The sequence below is a fragment of the Cervus canadensis genome, chromosome 17 (genome assembly GCF_019320065.1).
Source record: "Cervus canadensis isolate Bull #8, Minnesota chromosome 17, ASM1932006v1, whole genome shotgun sequence".
NCBI classification, from domain to species: domain Eukaryota; kingdom Metazoa; phylum Chordata; class Mammalia; order Artiodactyla; family Cervidae; genus Cervus; species Cervus canadensis.
In genome coordinates this window covers 44920091-44939361 of record NC_057402.1, presented here as the reverse complement: position 1 = coordinate 44939361, position 19271 = coordinate 44920091, and the positions used below count along the sequence as shown (strand labels likewise).

General features: G+C 44.9%; 1 protein-coding gene across 1 annotated transcript in view; it reads right to left on the bottom strand.

Moving 5' to 3' along the window:
- The window catches only part of FSD2 (fibronectin type III and SPRY domain containing 2), a 36800-nt gene extending 17529 nt beyond the window's left edge, over positions 1-19271 (bottom strand). Inside the window, exons 1-5 of the mRNA XM_043489535.1 lie at positions 19179-19271; positions 17883-18068; positions 3221-3926; positions 2979-3074; positions 1094-1324 (exon numbers count right to left, since the gene is read on the bottom strand). Of these exons, the coding sequence (XP_043345470.1) occupies positions 1094-1324; positions 2979-3074; positions 3221-3856 (963 nt within the window). The 5' untranslated portion in view covers positions 3857-3926; positions 17883-18068; positions 19179-19271. The remainder of the gene's footprint in view (positions 1-1093; positions 1325-2978; positions 3075-3220; positions 3927-17882; positions 18069-19178) is intronic.

The window sequence follows — 19271 nt, the reverse complement described above, 5'->3', positions numbered from 1 at the left end:
AGAAGAGAAAAATCAGCCACGTCCACACCCTAAACAAAAATGACTCTTATGATGCCTATGCAGTTTCTTCCCATTAACATGACGTGAGCATGTTTCCAGGTGACAAATGGTCTTGGGGATCATCAATTTGAAAGACTGCATCTTGGTTCATTGAATGGGAACTCCATCATTTACTCTATTGTTGTACATTTTGGTTGTTTCTAATTTCTCACTACTATAAATAACAGAGAAGACATACTCATATATCTCACTTTCTCCACATTCTAGATTATGTCTGTGAGCTACAGTGATACTGTGGACAAATTGGTTCAAAAGGTCTGAGTGTTGAGAGCTCTGACGGTGGCTGCCAACCTGCTGTTCAGCTTCCATCACACACCCCGCCCTCACCCCAGGCATGGCAGGAGGGAGGGGCTGTGGGGCTTGGAGGACCACTATGGGCATGGCCAATGAAAAGGGCATATTTGGCAACTAGGAAGCTCTGGAGGCTAGGGGCCCCTCCCTCACATCCTGGATCCCACGTCTGCCCCATATTCCTGTGGGACCCTAAAGAAAGGAGACCCCAGCTCTGTCTGGGATTGAAATTCCCAGTCTGGCTGCATGGGGACTTGGGAGTCAGATTGAGGAGGATTTTAAGGACTTTTTTTGCATGTCTGAACTTATGAACTAAGATGTCTAATGGCGGCACTTGTAACTGAGAAACAGGAGGTACCTTTCTAGCCTGGACATCTTTCTCCCCCGACCTCTGAGAGATCATCTGAGATGGACAGAAAAGTCCCAGAGTCCTGTTTTTGCCCCACTCCACGGTGAGAGCACCTATCTCTGGGTAACCAGGACAGAGGAAGACAGACTCTGGTGTTTAGCTGAGCAGTGGTGGAGGGGAGGGTCAGCTGTGTACGAGCCTGCTTGGCTACCCACGGTGAAGCTGTGCAGCGAGATGGGGGATGTGTTGTCATGGTTACACATCCAGTGGAATCAGATGGATGCTGACCATGAAAGTCGGTTCCAACCCCTCCAGGCAGAGAGGGGACAATCTAACCTACTCTGGCCATGACTGTCATTCCAGTTCATTATTTCATTTCACTTCATTACTGACCTTTATGAAATCAACCTTCTCTTCGTGACACATCTCCTCTATTGTTTCCATCAGCTCTTTGCAGGTGTCAAGATTTTCTCCACAGTTGACCAGCTGTCCATACAAGGCTTCCAGCTTCTCTTTCTTTTTCTCCCCTAGAGCTTGTATTTTTTCTTCATATTTTTGAGAAAGTATTTCCAAGATCTCGTTGTAATGAGACTCAAAGTTTTGTTCTTGTCTTCCAAAATTCTCCTGTAAGATATAGTTGATCTTAGCTGTCATTTCAGTGCATGTATGTTGACTACAGAGTCATTTGGGGCATGAAAATGTATCTACTCAGAGATGTTTTGGTCCCTCCCTGTTAATCTTATTGTCTCTTGTCAGGATGCTGAGGTGGACAAAGGTGGAATTAGGACCAGGAGTCTCCAGCTAGAACCCCAGGGATAATCTTAACAAGGAGTATTGCTTTCTTTGCTGGTGGCATTTTACAATCCTCTTTCCCATACCCCACCCACCTCTGGTGTAGCCACTGCCCATCACCATGACAACCGACCCAGAAGATTATCATGATTATCATTACCGTAATGAGTCTGCCACTGGAACTCTGGACCTTAACATGAAGACGTCTGCCCTGGAAGAGTTGTACCTAACTTGCTTTCCCTCTTGAGCTCTCAACATCTCATGACACTCACCTCCACTCCTTGATGGTTGAATTATACAAACATCAGGATCACATAGATCCTCATAACAACCAAGAAAAAGATGCAGGGGGAGGGGAATAACCCAGGTGGTGCTGCCTAATAGATCAGAAAAAGCAGGAAGACAGTGAGAGGGCTGTGCCAGTATTTAATCCTAGAATGCAATGAATGGGAAATATTAATTAAACTTTATCAACTCCTGGTCCCCCTTAGACTGGAAACCCAGGACAGCTCTGCAGGTTCAGGGCGTATTTACTCTTATCAATCACTCAGGGAGTATTTACTGAGTATTGACTGTGTATGTAAGACTTGCTCAGAATGCTGGAAGAGAGGGAGAAGCGGCAGGTGACCCCCACCAGTGCTGCGTGTAAAGGAAGAGGTCAGAGTCCTCACAGAGGGTGGAGACACTGTGAACTGAGAGCAGCGGGCAGCACGGAGTGTAGGCGCTTTTTCCTGGCTGCCGTACACTTACCCTCCTATCACCCCCCCACCCAATGCTTAGATGTGGAAGGGCTGGTCCCTTCCCTGTGTCTTCCATAGGAAATTAGTGCAACAGCTCCCCTCCCTTTTAAGACTGGGGGTGAGGAGGGAAGTCTAGCTTCATGGGAAAGGAACCCAGGGCTTAGTTCATTCACACAAGATGCTCCCATTGATGCAATCTGAGGCTACATTAACAGAGGTAGAGCACCCACATGAAGGGAGGGGACATAGGAAGTCCTCTGGTCCCATTCCGGGCTACTTCATCCTGATGGCTAGGGTTGTGTGCTGGTGTCGAGCAGTAGATGATACACCACTAGGCACACCCAGGGAACTGTGACATGTTTGGTGACAGGCACAGAAACTTATTGGCCGTGTGAGAAACAGGTACCATCTAAGGAAAAGAAGACATCAGTGAAACGATGGGTGTCTTGCAATGTCTGTTTGGCTGGCCCATGAAAGAGTCCTAACTTATAGTGTGAGTGGAGACATGAAGATACTGAAGACCCAGCCCATGAGAGCTAACAGTTCAGTAAGGAATGCTGCCAGGTAATTGGTTCCACAGGTTTATGCCCCTGTGCTACAGGAAGGCAGACAGAGGGCTGAGGGGACAGGAGCTGCGTCAACACCATCCATTCCAAGAAGCAGGTTCCCTGATTCACACCAGACGCAGCTGCCGACTCAGCCACTCGCGCTGCATTATCCGACGGAGGCACCGAGAGTGCTCTTACCTCCACCGTGACGAAAACCTCTTCTAAGTGACTTGCAAAGTTTTCCATCTCAATAATTTGCTTTTCCAACTTGTACATATTTTTGTGAATTTCATCCTGTCAAATAGAGGATCCCAAGAAGGCATTAACAGTGTGTTTTCTTTTTCTCTTTCGTAGAAGGCACTTTAGATTCATCCCCCGCCTACATACTTGAGATACAAATACAATCTCAACAGAAAGAAGACCTAAGCAGACCTACTTACCTTGGCGCTCTCCAGGGCTTTACTGAGCGGGGTCACCTCATGCTGCTTGTGTTCATCCTGATCCTTCTCTGATGCTCTTATTGGAGTTTTGCAAGTGACACAGAAGACGTCAGCCTCTTCTTCCTCGTCCTCCTCCTCTGGGATGACATAGCACTCATACTCCTCGCTGGCACGGCCGTGGCTGTACCTATAGGCTTCCCGCAAGTCCTGGCACTGGCCTACTGAGCCCCACCCCATGAAGCCCAGGTCCTCACCCTGAGCCGCCTCACCAGTAAGTCTCCAGTCTCTCTGCTCACTCCCCATCATCATATAAGAAGGATATTCTGAAACCTCTATTCTGGGTGTGCTTTCCTCAATAAACTCATCCCCTAATTCGTGATCATCTTCAAGCCCATAGAGATGGACAAGTTCATCCACTTCCTCTCCAAGGTCTCTCTGAGCCTTCCCTTTCACACCCCCTCTCATGGGCTCATGGGTCATTTCAGCTTGGACACCTTCTCTTCTCATCCGAGTACTCTCTTCTGGGAAGATCTGCAGTCTGTCTTCAGAGTCATACAGATCCATGTGATAGAAGCGGAAATCCTTAGAAGCAGCAGACCTGCCCAGCCCTGGTGCCTCCCCAGCTCTCTCCTCCATCACAGCTCCAGGCAGCGCCTCTGTACAAGGAGGACTCTTCCTGGACAGTCCTAAGTGGATCTCCTGGGTCCTAGAACACAAAACCCCATTTCTGAGAAGATCGTTGCAGCAGATGGTTATTTCATTGGGCTCAACTCATTCACATTAAAAAAAAAATCTCATCTGAGCATCTCAGTTGTAGTTTCACTTTAAACAATCTGTTAGGAAAGGTTTGCTTTCTGCAGGAGGATGGACTTCCTGAAGCTCCGATACTTTGGCCACCTGATGCCAAGAGCTGACTCATTGGAAAAGACCCTGATGCTGGGAAAGATTGAGGGCAGGAGGAGAAGGCGGCGACAGAGAATGAGATGGTTGGATGGCATCACTGACTCAATGGAGGTGAGTTTGAGCAAACTCTGGGGAATAATGAAGGACAGGGAAGCCTGGCATGATACAGTCCATGAGGTTGCAAAGAGTCAGACATGACTGAGCAACTATACAGTGACAACAAAGCTTAAAAGAGACAGGAGAAATTATGAACTAAAATATAAATTGGGGGCTTCCCTGGGTGGCTCAGTGGTAGAATGCCAATGCAGGAGACACGGGTTCAATACCTGATCCTGGAAGATCCCGCATGCTGCATAGCAACTGAGCCCGTGTGAGCCCGTGATCACAATTACTGAAGCCTGAGTGCGCTAGAGCCCATGATCCGAGAAGCCCGTGCATCACAACTAGAGAGTAGCCCCTACTTGCTGCAACTAGAGAAAGCCTGCACAGCAATGAAGAAACAGCATAGCCAAAAATAAATAAATAATTAAATAATTAAAAAAAAAACAACTAACTAAGCAGCTCAGTTGCAGTTTCACTTTAAACAATCTGTAAAGAAAGGTTTGCTTTCTACAGGACTATGGGCTTCTAAAGCTTAAAAGAGACAGGAGAAAAAAAAAAGAGAGAGACAGGAGAAATTATGAAAAAAACAAACAAACCATAAATTGATTTGATTAACAAATGATCTCTATACATTTAAAAACCTAAAAAATCCCAAAAGGCAATATAATAGGAAGTGCTTCAGGCAATTATTATTAAATAAATTATGTAAATTAATTGAAAAGAAAAATCTCAGTAGTAAGGAATAGTCACAAAATAATTTCCCTTGCATATACTGTTACCTATACAAAACCATTTGGAAAACAGTTCATCCTTATGAGTAACAGGGGCTTCCCCAATGATTCAGTGGGTAAACAATCCACCTGTAATGCAGGAGACACAGCAGATGTAGGAGAATTGAGTTTGATCCCTGGGTCGGGAATATCCCCTGGAGGAGGAAATGGCAACCCACTCCTGTATTCTTGCCTGGAAAAATCCCATGAACAGAGGAGCCTGGTGGGCTGCAAAGCGTCAGACATGACTGAGCACATAAACTCATGTATGAATAATAGAGAATAAACATGTAGACGATGTTTTGGCTTTCAAACCCCAAGACTAGGGAAGGGTCTATGAAGTGAATACTCTTACATGTTGTTGGTTAGAATGTACACAGTCCCACCTTTCTGGAGAGAGAATGTGGCAACATGGATCAAGAGCCTTAGAGATGTTCACACCACTCAGGGACTTCCCTGGTGGTCCAGTGGTTAAGATTCTATGCTTCTAGTGCAGGTGGTGCAGGTTTGATCCTTGGTGGAGGAACTAAGATCCCACATGCTGCGCGGCCAAAGATAAAAAACAGTTCACACTTTCTAACCTAATAGACCTTTTCTAGGACCCTAAAGAAAAAAATCTCAAATATAGCAGAAAACATTATTTCTATATAAAAATGTCCACCACAAATTTTTTATAATAGCCAAAAAATAAAAACTGTAAAGCCCTAATAATTAGGAGAATCATAAAAAAACTAAAATATGCACACCCTGTAAAATATAATGTAGCCTTTAAAATGTTAGGGAGAGCAAAGGATACCTTGGGGAAAGACTTATAATACGATACTAAGTAAAATAAACAGAGTACTCACTATATGTAGACTATGAGGCCTACTATTTTAATGGAGGTGCATAAAATCTAGAAATAAATAATAATAACAGCAGCAAATACAGTATTAGTAGTAGCTACTACATGTTGAGCACTTACTGTGTATTTTCTCCTGTGCTAGGCAGTTAATTAGTGTTTTTTAGCCACAGGGCATGTGAGATCTTAGCTCACAGACTAGGGATTGAACCTGTGCTCCCTGCAGGGGAAGTGCAAAGTCTGAACCACTGGACCACCAGGGAAGGCCCTGTGCTAAGAAATTTTACATACATTTTTTTGTGCGGTAGCCACTACTATTATCCCCATTTTACAGGCTGGGAAACAATCGACTCCCAGAGGGTGTCTTGTGCAAGGAAGGTCACATGGCTGGTAAGTTGCTGAACTGGGATTTGAATCTGAGTGTGTGTAGTGGCCATGAAACTGAGCGTCGCAGACATCCAATTGTAGGGGCCATAACCAGGAGTTTCAGCTACACTCTGAAAGTCACTGTCACATTTGCATGGAGGACACACTTCCTGTTGGCATCTCCCATCCGATGACAAAGGCAGGGACACCAAGGCAGATCCATTTCTGATTGACACAAAACTACCCTGGTGGCAAATCTTGGCTGCAGGACTCCTTGACAGCCATGCCAGACCTCTCCTAGAGTGTGTGGTAGGCTAGGACGGTTCTCCAAACCTTCCTTCCTTCTATCCATATCTGACCCCAGCCTTTCCTATTTTTTTCCCCTTTATAATCTCACACAATAAAACAGTGTGAGATTATAGTTTATAATTATAGTCCCCTAATAAAACATAATCCCCTATGTTTTATTTATATTTTTCCAGTCCTCTAGATTATAGTCCCCTAATAAAACAGTGTGTATCTAACTTCTAATTTGGTGCCTGCTTCTTGGAAGGCCTTGTTAACAGAGTCTGTTGGACTATAAAGTCCCTGCTTGCTTCTTGGCACAGAATTGCCATTACATTACTTTTTGGTAATACTTTAGTGTTCGTTGCTCAGTCGTGTCCAACTCTTTGTACCCCCACAGACTATAGCCCATCAGGCTCCTCTGTCCGTGGGATTCTCAAGGCAAAAATACTGGAGTGGGTTGCCATTTCCTTCTCCAGGGGATCTTCCTCCAGGGGAATGAACCTGAGTCTCCTGCATTGCAGGCAGATTCTTCACCATCTGAGTCACCAGGGAAGCCCCTTGCTTTAATTGATACATAGTTTACATGAACAGAGGAGCCTGGCAGGCTACAGTCCATGGGGTCACAAGAGTTGGACATGACTTAATGACTAAACAACCCACCTGCCAAAAGGCTATACTTCAGTGGTTTTTAGCATAGTCACAAAAACGAGCAATGATCTCCACAGTCAATTTTAGACCATTTTAATCAACTCAAAAAGAAACTCCAGGGACATCCCTGGTGGTCCAGTGGCTAAGACTCTGAGCTCCCAATGCAGCAGGCGCAGGTTTGATCCCTGGTCAGGAAACTAGATCCCACATGCTGGAACTAAGGGTTTTCACACTACAATGAAGATCAGTGATCTCGTGTGCTACAACTAAGACTTGGCACAGCAAAATAAATAAAATAAATATTAAGAAACTCTGCACTCATTAGCTATCATGACTCATACCCCCTCATTTCCACTAGCCCTAAGCAACCACAAATTTATTTCCTATCTCTACAGGTTCTCCTATTTGGACATTTCATATAGATGGAATTGTATTGTATGGTACGTGGTCTTCGGTGACGAGCCTCTTTCTTAGTGTAGTTTTCAAGGTTCATCCAGGTTGTTGTATATGTATATATATGTGTATATATGTCAACACTTCATTTCTTATTAGAGCTGAATAATATCCTACTGTATGGATATATCATATTTTGTTTATCTAGTCATCCGTTGATTCACACCACTTCCCATTTCATTTGGGTTGATTCCACCTTTTGGCCATACTAAATAATGCTACTAAAACATGTACAAGTTTTTGTGTGCATATATGTTTCATCTCCCTTGGGTAGATTCCAAGGAGTGGGATTTCTGGATCAAAGAGTAACTCCCTGTTTAACTTTTGGAGGAATACCAGACGGTTTTCCAAAGTGGTTGTATTATTTTACGTCTCTACCAGCATTGTTTGAAGGCTCTGATTTCTCCATATCCCTGTCAACATTTTTATCATAGCATGAAGGCAGAAGTGAGCCAGGTTGGCAGGCAGGTGAGCAAAGAGGAGCAGGAAGCACTGCATAGGCATAAAGTGCACTGCATTCCAGGATCTAACGCCTGATGATCTGAGGTGGAGCTGATGTAATAATAAAAGAAATAAAGTGCACAATAAATACTATGCCCTTGAATCATTCTGAAACCATCCCCCGCTCCCAGTTCATGGGAAAATTGTCTTCCATGAATCCACCCCTGGTGCCAAAAAAGGTTGAGAACTGCTGTGGGAGGAATGACAGAGAGTGGTCACCAGGCCTCATGAGAGACCCTCAGCTAGAATCTTGCAGATGAGCTGCTTTCAGATTCCTGGCCCTCGGGAACCATGCAAGACAATGAACATTTGTTTACTCTTTGAAGCTACTAAATTTTGGCAAAAAATTATCATGCAGCAATAGAGAACTACTACACTGTTCCAGCCTGAAATAAGCTTTTTCGCTCTTGTTAAACTTCTCTCCCTCCTCTATTTTTTTTTTCTTTCACATTCGGGCTTCTCTAAAGGGTTGAAATTGTGCTTCCCAGGTGGCTCAGTAGTACAGAATCTGCCTGCCAATGCAGGAGACACAGGAGATGTGGGCTTGATTCCTGGGTCAGGAAGATTCCTAGAGAAGGAAATGGCAACTCACTCCGGTATTCTTGCCTGGAGAATCCCATGGACAGAGCAGCTTGGTGGGCTACAGTCCATGGGGTTTCTAAGAGTTGGATGCAATCAAGCTACTGAGCACCAAAGGGTAGCAGTTAAACTGCTGATCTGCAGACTACAGCATTTGTACACTAAGACTTTCCAAGGGGGACATGGACATGGATAGTTTAAGAGTACCAGTTTCCAGATGTCCAACATAATATTTAATCTTTCCCAGAGCTGCTCAGCCTGGCAATGAGCCAGTAATCAAGGCTTCCTGCAGGTTATCTTTTCACAATAGCCCTTCATCTTTTTATTAGAAACGTAGAGCTATAACTCTCACTCATCTTGAATATTACATTCCACTGTGAGATTTCATTGCTTTGGAATTTAAAAACCCCCAGTGAGCTAAATGAAAGGACAATTTGAAGTATTGGTATTAATGTCGGAAGAATGAATGACATTTATTGAATGGATAAGAAAATTTTTTGCAAGTTGAGTGGTTTCCAATTCTTTGCTTTCAACAAAATTGAAGGAAGAGCTAATCAAATGTCATCTCATACATGGTCTAAAATGATTTTCCATGATATATTACTATGTAATTTTTGGCATACACTTTGGGGAGAGTTCAGAGAACTGAGTGGCACTGCTGTAGCAAACAGCGTCATTTTCCATCTGCTTCTGTAGGTGAACAAGTTCGCTTGGTACTTACAACTACAAAGTGAAAAACAGAAAGACAACTGGCACTAATTTCTGTTGCATTCTAGAATATGTCATCTTCAGCCATGGATGCACAAATTAACTTTTAAAAAAAGTCCCATCCACTTTATTAAGAAATGCATTTCCATTTTACCTTTTTCTTTTGTTCAATAATTATTTGCCAAATGTGCAATGCATTATGTCATACTGCTTGTGTGAATGTGCTCAGGTGCTCAGTTGTGTCCAACTGTTTGCGACCCCATGAACTGTAGCCCGCCAGGCTCCTCTGTCCATGGGATTTCCCAGGCAAGAATACTGCACTGGGGTGCCATTTCCTTCTCCAGGGGATCTTCCCAGGGATCAAACCCGATCTCTTACGTGTCCTGCACTGTTAGGCAGACCCTTTACCACTAGCGCCACCTGGGAAGCCCAGATTAAAAACTGTATTGATAAATTTAATCCAGAAGGAAAAAATATTATTTTATTTTTTTATTTTTATTTTTTTGGGGGGCCAGTCCTCTACTATCCTCCTCACTGCCCTTAGCCTTTCCCCGTGGCTCACAAGACAGCACTCAGAGTGAGTGGGGGCAGGTGGCAGGAGAAGCCTGGCGGGCTGTCTCGGGAGTGAGGATGGAGGTCTGGGCCAACTGGGCAAAGTGTATTCTCTGAGCAGCCTTGGCTGCACGGACAATTCTTTCCCCCAAGGATATGGGTAGAAGAGCTAAGTGATCCTTGGGCTCTGCAGGCAGAGACTGAGAAACGAGGATGAACCTGAAGGCCAATAGCAGGAATATCCAGGGAGGGGACTGGGACCCCAACGATCAGTTCAGGACCTCATAGACACTAAGGCCAGAGAGCGGAGAGGCTGAAGAACGTGGGTTCTCTGGACAGCTGCTGAGCTAACTGGGCCTCCAGGTGTCTCCTAGCGTGGTCTACAGAGATGGTTGCAGGCGTGTGGCTTGAGAGACAGGGTCAATGTCCTACCACACATAAAACTAAAAAGAAGAGAAAAATGAGAGGTGAAAACTTTGGCCGCCTGATGCAAAGAGCCAACTCATTGGAAAAGACCCTGATGATGGGAAAGACTGAGGGCAGGAGGAGAAGGGGGCGACAGAGGAAGAGATGGTTGGATGGCATCACCAACTAGATGGACATGCGTTTGAGCAAGCTTGGGGAGATAGTGAAGGACAGGGGAACCTGGAGTGCTGCAGTTCATGGGGGTGCAAAGAGTTGGACATGACTTAGTGACTGAACAACATGTGAGGGTGTCAAGTCTGAGGTGACGGGGGCTGTTCAGGAAGGCGGCTCCTCCTTTGGGCTCTGCCTGCGCTTGGGGAGACGTGAGGCCCAGAGACAAGGGTTTGGAGTCATTTTCAGACCACGGGACATGGAAGCTGTAAGCGTGGCCAAGATCACCCGGAGCACATGGACAGTGAGCAGAAGAACCAGATGGAAGCCTGGGGACTGCCAACACATGAGGATCAGCCGAGGGAGGGAGTCAGCAAAGATTCCAGCAGGCGGTGGCCTGAGGTGATCACAGCTGAGCCAGGGGAGAAGGAAGGGTGAGTAGGAGCAAACGACACACAGCAGTCAAGCGAGCGCAGGGCAGTGCCCCTGGATTTCACAATTAGGCCATCAGAAAATGTGATATTTAAGTGGCAATCAGGACTTTCTTGGCATTAGTGGTTAGGGCTCTGTGCTTCCACTGCAGGGGGTGCAGGTTTGATCCCTGGTCAGGCAACTAAGATCCCACATGGCATGGCTCCAAAAAAGTAATAATAAAAAATAAAATAATATTTTTTCCTTCTGGATTAAATTTATCAATACAATTTTTAATCATCAGGCTTCCCAGGTGGCCCTAGTGGTAAAGAATGTGCCTGCCAGTGTAGGAATCCGCAGATTCGATCCCTGGGTCAGGAAGATCCCTTGGAGAAGGAAATGGCACCCCACTCCAGTATTCTTGCCTGAGAAATCCCATGGACAGAGGAGCCTGGTAGGCTACAGTCTGGGTGCATGCTTAGTCATGTTGGAGTTTTCATGACCCCATGGACTATGTAGCTCTCCAGGCTCCTCTGTCCATGGGATTCTCCAGGCAACAATACTGGAAGTAGGGTGCCTTTTCTTCCTCCAGGGGATCTTCCTGACTCAGGGATTGAACCCACATTTCCTGAATTGGCAGGAGGATTCTTTACCACTGAGCCACCTGGGAAGCCCCTCCTTATCTGGGGCGTTGCACCAAATGTCGCTCTCCCAGTCATCATGGTCATGACCCTGCTGGGAAGCCCCTCACACACCCCTCCATGGTGTCACCCTGGTTTTTGCTGACAGCAAGACAAAAATACAAGAACCAAGTGCCCCTCTCTGACCATGGTGGGGGCAGTGGGGATGTGACCACTCGGACGCAGCCCTGCTGAGCTCCTGTGGGTCTTGTCTCTTCCCTCCTTCACTCTGATGTGCCCAAAGGAGGCTGTTCCTCCATCTCCTCCATCAGTACCACACAGAGAGGTCACTTCCAGCAGCTATTAGGGGACAAAGATGCTGCTATCCTAACCACCCCCACACCATGCAGGCAACTGGTTTCTAGGCTCTGGATCCCCATCAGGAAATTTCACTCCTGAAACTCCAGGACAGGGCACATAGCACTTGGGGGCCAGAAAAGCTTCAGTCCCATCCTCTAGTGCCGCCAAACTCTTCATTAGGAAAAGAATGGTAAACATCGCTTCAGTCATATCTGCTGAGGCTGAGTACAATGACAACGCAGGATTGATGCAAAAGATACCGGCTCCACAGTGTGCTGGTCCACTACTAGGTCCAAGGACACCTGGCCACTTCCTGGGAGGAGGAAGGGATGAAGGAAGGTCACTCCCAGAGGCAGCATCACCAAGCAAGAGGCTCTGGGACTAGTGCTTTGTTCCCAACCCCAGCATCCAGGACTTACGAAGACGGCGAGAGCCTGAATGTTCTTTGGGGTTGCTGGTAAGAACCCTGCTCACTACTAGACCCTGGCTGGATGGACCTGGAATGTCCTCATCAACACAGCCTGTTGTACAGATGCATCAAGTGAAGCAGGACACATCTCATGATAAGTCTGTATCCCAACAGAAACAAAAGCCAGGGACACACACACACAAACACACACACATATACAACAGACCCAAAGGATTGCTAATTCTTCCTGGGTAGCATGTTCATTGCCAGGGACTACTTTAGCCAGGGTCTCCCTTAAAATGTTCACAAGGTCAAAGAGTGAGGGGCTTCCCTGGTAGCTCAACGGTAAAGAATCTACCTGCCAATGCAGGTAGACAAGAGTTCGATCCCTGGGTCAGGAAGATCTCCTGGAGAAGGGAATGGCAACCGACTCCAGTATTCTTGCCTGGGAAATCCCATGGACAGAGGAGCCTATAGTCCATGGGGTCGCAAACAGTTGAACATGACTTAGTGACTAAACAACAAGGCCAATGGGGTCATACAACCATGAAAGCACCACTTTGCCTTCTCCCTGGATTATGATCCATCCTAGGTCCCCACATTCATTATTTGGTCAGCAAAGCAATCAGAGTCTGCTGTCCGAAGGGGCTCTAGGTACTGTCTCCACTCTCCTGTGTGTCTGTGTAACTAAGCAGAGTTACTCTATTGTGTGAAGGGACAGACTCTTCAATAAGCAGTGAAGGGGAAACTGGATAATCACATGTAAAAGAATGAAACTTGACCCCTATCCTATGCCACTCATCAAAATAAACTCAAAATGGATTAACGACTTAAATGTAAGAACTAAAACCACAGAAGTCCTGGAAGAACACATGGGGGGAAATTTCCACATATACCAAGAGCACAAGCAACAAAAGCAAAAATAAAAAGTGGGACTACATCAAACTAAAAAGCTACTGCACAGCAAAAGAAACAATCAATACAATGAAAAGGCAACCTATGGAATGGGAGAAAATATTTGGAAACTATCTATATGATAAGGCAATGGCAACCCACTCCAGTACTCTTGCCTGGAAAATCCCATGGATGGAGGAGCCTGGTAGGCTGCAGTCCATGGGGTCGCAAAGAGTCGGACACGACTGAGCGACTTCACTTTCATTTTTCACTTTCATGCATTGGAGAAAGAAATGGCAACCCACTCCAGTGTTCTTGCCTGGAGAATCCCAGGGACGGGGGAGCCTGGTGGGCTGCTGTCTATGGGGTTGCACAGAGTCGGACACAACTGAAGCGACTTGGCATATGATAAGGAGTTAATTTCCAAAACATAGAAGGAACTCATACAACCCAACAGCAAACCCCCACTCCAATAATTTGATTTAAAATTGGGCAGAGGACTTAAACAGACTTTCACCTTACATCTTAGCATGGCTATTATAATAAGACAAGAGATAAGTGAGGCAGTGATCAAGACCATCCCCAAGAAAAAGAAATGCAAAAAGGCAAAATGGTTGTCTGAGGAGGCCTTCCAAATAGCTGGGAAAAGACAAGAAGCTAAAGGCAAAGGAGAAAAGGAAAGATATACCCATCTGAATGCAGAGTTCCAAAGAATAGCAAGGAGAGATAAGAAAGCCTTCCTCAGTGATCAATGCAAAGAAATAGAGGAAAACAATAGAATGGGAAAGACTAGAGATCTCTTCAAGAAAATTAGAGATACCAAGGGAACATTTCATGCAAAGATGGGCACAATAAAGTACAGAAACGGTATGGACCTAAGAGAAGCAGAAGCTATTAAGAAGAGATGGTAAGAATACACAGAAGAACTATACAAAAAAAGATCTTCATGACCCAGATAACCATGATGGTATGATCACTCTAGAGCCAGACATCCTGTAACGTGAAGTCAAGTGGGCCATAGGAAGCATCACTATGAACAAAGATAGTGGAGGTGATGGAATTCCAGTTGAGCTATTTCAAATCCTAAAAGATGATGCTGTGAAAGTGCTGTACTCAATATGCCAACAAATTTGAAAAAAAGCACAGTGGCCACAGGACTGGAAAAGATCAGTTTTCATTTCAATCCCAAAGAAAAGCAATGCCAAAGAATGTTCAAACTACCACACAACTGTACTCATCTCACACGCTAGCAAAGTAAAGCTAAAAGTTCTCCAACTGAGGCTCCAACAGTACGTGAACCAAGAACTTCCAGATGTTCAAGCTGGATTTAGAAAAGGCAGAGGAACCAGAGATCAAATTGCCAATGTCTGCTGGATCATCGAAAAAGAAGAGTTCCAGAAAAACATCTACTTCTGCTTTAGTGACTATGCCAAAGCCTTTGACTGTGTGGATCACAACAAACTGTGGAAAATTCTAAAAGAGATATGGAATACCAGACCATCTTACCTGCCTCCTGAGAAATCTGTATGCAGGTCAAGAAGCAACAGTTAGAACCAGACATGGAACAACAGACTGATTCCAAATCAGGAAAGGAGTATGTCAAGGCTGTGTATTGTCACCCTGCTTATTTAACTTATATGCAGAGTATATCATGTGAAATGCTGGGCTGCATGAAGCACAAGCCGGAATCAAGATTGCCAGGAGAAATATCAATAACCTCAGATATGCAGATGACACCACCCTTATGGCAGAAAGCAAAGAACTAAAGAGCCTCTTGATGAAAGTGAAAGAGGGGAGTGAAAAAGTTGGCTTAAAGCTCAACATTCAGAAAACTAAGATCATGGCATCTGGTCCCATCATTTCATGGCAAATAGATTGGGAAACAATGGAAACAGTGACAGACTTTACTTTTTGGGGCTCCAGAATCACTGCAGATGGTGATTGCAGCCATGAAATTAAAAGGTGCTTGCTTCTTGGAAGAAAAGCTATGACCAATCTAGACAGCATATTAAAAAACAGAGACATTACTTTGCCAACAAAGGTCCATCTAGTCAAGGCTATGGTTTTTCCAGTAGTCATGTATGGACGTGAGAGTTGGACCATAAAGAAAGTTGAGCACCAAAGATTGATGCTTTTGAGCTATGGTGCTGGAGAAGACTCTAGAGAGTTCCTTGGACTGCAAGGAGATCAAACCAGTCAGTCCTAAGGAAATCAGTCCTGAATATTCATTGGAAGGACTGAAGCTGAAGCTCCAATACTTTGGCCACCTGATGCGAAGAACTGACTCACTGGAAAAGACCCTGATGCTGGGAAAGATTGAAGGCGGGAGGAGAAGGGGACAACAGAGGATGAGATGGTTGGACGGCATCACCGACTCGATGGACAGTAGTTTGAGTGAGCTTTGGGAGTTGGTGATGGACAGGGAAGCCTGGCACGCTGCAGTCCATGGGTCGGACACCACTGAGTGAGTGAAGTGAAGTGTGGATAAGGATGTGGAAAACAGGGAATTCTTGTCCACTGTTGGTCTGAGTGTAGAAAACTATGAAAAACTATGAAAAACATGAAAAACACTATGAAAAACAGTATGGAGGCTCCTCAAAAAATTAAAAATAAAACTATCATACAATCCAGCAATCCCATTTCTGTGTACGGATCCGAAGGAAATGAAGTCATAATCTTGAAGAGATACCTGCCCTCAGGTTCATTGTAGCTTTATTCACAACAGTTAAGACATGTCCATCAATGGAGGAATGTGTAAAGAAATACACACACACACACAATGGAAAATTAGGCAGCCACGAAAGGGAAAGAATTTCAGTCAGCTGAACTGAGGTGGATGAACCTAGAGTCTCTTATACAGAGTGAAGTAGGTCAGAAAGAGAAAGACAAATACCATATAGTAACACATATATATGGAGTCTAGAAAAACGGTACTGATGAAATTATTTGCAGGGCAGGAATAGAGATGAAGACATAGAGAATGGACTTGTGAACATGGGGGAAAGAAGAGCATGGGATGAATCTGGAGATTAGCATTGACATATATACATTACTGTGTGTAAAATAGATAGCTAATGGGAAGCTGCTGTATAACATAAGGAGCTCAGCTTGGGGCTCTGTGAGGACCTAGTGGGGTGGGATGGGGATGGGTGGGAGGGAGGCTCAGGAGAAAAGGGACATATATATACAAAGCAATTATCCTCCAATTAAAAACTTTTTTAAAAGAACCAAATAAATAAATAAAAGTACTAGATGGGAAATACAGCAATGATTTAAAAAAAAAAAAGAATAAGAAAGGGTTCTTCCACACCAACTTTCATCCTTTGAATGAACAAACACAAACTAGTTTGGGAGCTTGGCAGCAACAGGAGAAATATTGTGACACACCCCACAGTTACATTCACTTTTCCCCTTAATATCTAGACTCTTTCCATTTCTTAACAAAATATTCAGAACTGGGGGAGAGAGGAATAGTAACACTAAATTATTATTTGATAAGTGTAAAACCAAGGCTCAGAGAAATACAGTAATAAATCATAATTTATAAAAAATATATTAGGGATTTCCATGGTGGTCCAGTGGCTAAGACTCTGAACTCCCAATGCAGGGGGCCCAGGTTAGATCTCTTGTTGGGGTACTAGATCCCACATGCCACAGCTAAGACCTGGCACAGCCAAATAAATAAATAAATTAAATAAATGTTAAAAAAATACATTAGTTGGGTAGCTTCCAGTCTATGCAATTGATCTGCAGTTAAAAAAAGAGACTTTTGCCTAAGTCTTACATAGGTGTGTTCCTACACTTTAATTAGAAAAATTCCCGATAAAAACAAGTCTTTTAACTTTTTATGGGTCATGGATATCCCTGAGAATCCACTGAAAGCTGTCAATTCTTACCCCAAGAGTAGTTGATAAGGGCACAGATAGTTTTGTGTACAATTTGAGAAGCTCACCCGTGTATCTCCTGGCAATTTCTGAGTCACGGCTAAAGAAACACGCTTTAAAGTGTTAGCTGTACAGTGGTTGTTTTTTTTTTTAATTTATTCTGGCAGTGTGGTAGGTGGGATCTTAGTTCCCCAAGCAGGGATTCAACCTGTGTCCCCTGTACCCCTCCTTGCATTGGGAGCACCGAGGCTTAACCATTGGACCATCAGGGAAGTGCCCAGTGGTACAGTTTTGCAAGATGGTTCAAATCTGCACAGCCTACACCTGAAAACTTTATAAGGGAGGAGGGGGATGCATAACAAGTAAAAAGTGATTATGATGCTGTTTTTTCAGTATTTGAATTGAAGCTTAAAATTATGGTTTGGCAGCATACATATGCAGATTAAAATAAAAGTTATTTATCAACCTGATACCATAGCCAAATAGTATCAACATTCAAGGTTCCAAACTGTTCTGACAAATGGACCCCTGCACTAAAAATACCCTAAGTACACATTGCAAGAACCACTAGCTTCTCTCTATCTGCATCTGAGGCTTTCACGCCCTGTACTGAGGCCACATGCTTGAATCCTTGCTGTAAGAAGGCACAGGAAACGTTCACATTGTTTACTGCAATGTACACACATCTGCAATTTAAGATGACATCTCTTCCCACCTAAAGGAAGACATTGTGGCGCTAAGTTAGTGGGTTTCTAGTAAACATTTTGCATTAGAAGAATGACTACACAAAAACTTGCCTGCTAATTTAAGGATCCATAAAGTCTTCTTTTATCTTGGAGGCTGTGGGTAACTGCTAGAAACTGCGTTCGTGTTCAGCAGGCTTTCCCTCCTGGTGACCTCTGAGTGCCCAGCAGGCTGCTCCTGCCCGTTTTAGCCACAGTTCTACAAGTGGTAAAGGTGATGGTAACATGAGCTGGCTCCGGCTGCAAATAGCAACAGGCCTGCCATGAGTGAAAGCCCAAATATAGACCTGCCCACTGCTGACCGCTCAAGTGTCACCAGCAGAAGTTACATGCTGTCCCCTGAATTACTTCCATTACCGTGGGGACTGTAGTCTGGTGCCTCCATGGAGGGGATTAAGATGTCTAGTCATGTATAGAGGGTGGAGGGCTGTCAGCGCAAGGGCAGGAGGCTGACTGCAGGCCACAAAGAGGAGGAGGACTTCTGGGAGCCCCCAGGTATCCACCTGGCCTGAGGGGCTTTACCCAGAGCCTTTTCAATAAGCACAACTCCGAAGGTAATCAAACACAACTTAATTTTTTCCTCCCACAATTCCTTGAACATTTACTCATGTATTCTCCTCTCAGGATAAAAATCCAGCACACCGAGGACTTTCTGCTCCCTCTTAGATAACACACAGTCCTAGGGTCATTTGAAGGCATAGTCTCCATTCAGTAATGGAAGGTACAGTCCAAAATGTTAATTAAAATGTCAAACTTAGTTTGGACTTTTCAGGTGGCACTAGTGGTAAAGAACCTGCCTGCCAATGCAGATGCAGGAGATGTAAGAGTCTTGAGTTCAGTCCCTGGGTTGGGAAGATCCCCTAGAGGAAGGAATGGCAACCCCCTGAAGTATTCTTGCCTGGAAAATCCCACGGATGGAGAAGCCTGGTGGGCTACAGTCCACAAGGTTGCAAAGAGTAGGACATGACTAAGGTGACTTAACACCTAGAACAATGCACAAAATTAGTTTGGCCAGCATCAAAGTCTCCTCTGCTCCCCAGCTGAGGCCTCTGCACCTAGAAATCTGCCTTTTCTCCCTGCACCGCCTCCCAAAGCTGCTGGTTTGTTTGCCAGGGGCAGGAGGTGCCTATCTGAGCTAAGGCCACAGAGGGTGGGTGCTAGCTTCTTCTTCTCTGGGGCAGACACTCAGATCTCTCTGAGCTTTCCTACATCTCTGGGGTTCCTCATGATGCTTTCGGCTGGAGTTCCCACTGCTAGGCTGAGAACCCCTCTATTTCAGGGGGTCCCTTGCACTCCTCCTCCAGGCTCTGGGGGGCCACCTCTAAGATTCCTCAAATGAGGTCTACTCACCCATGCAGCTGGTTCTCTCAGGCAGGATCCAGGTACCTCCTTGCTGGCTCGGTGGTCCAGCTGGCCCACATCTGGATCTTGGGATGCAGGCTC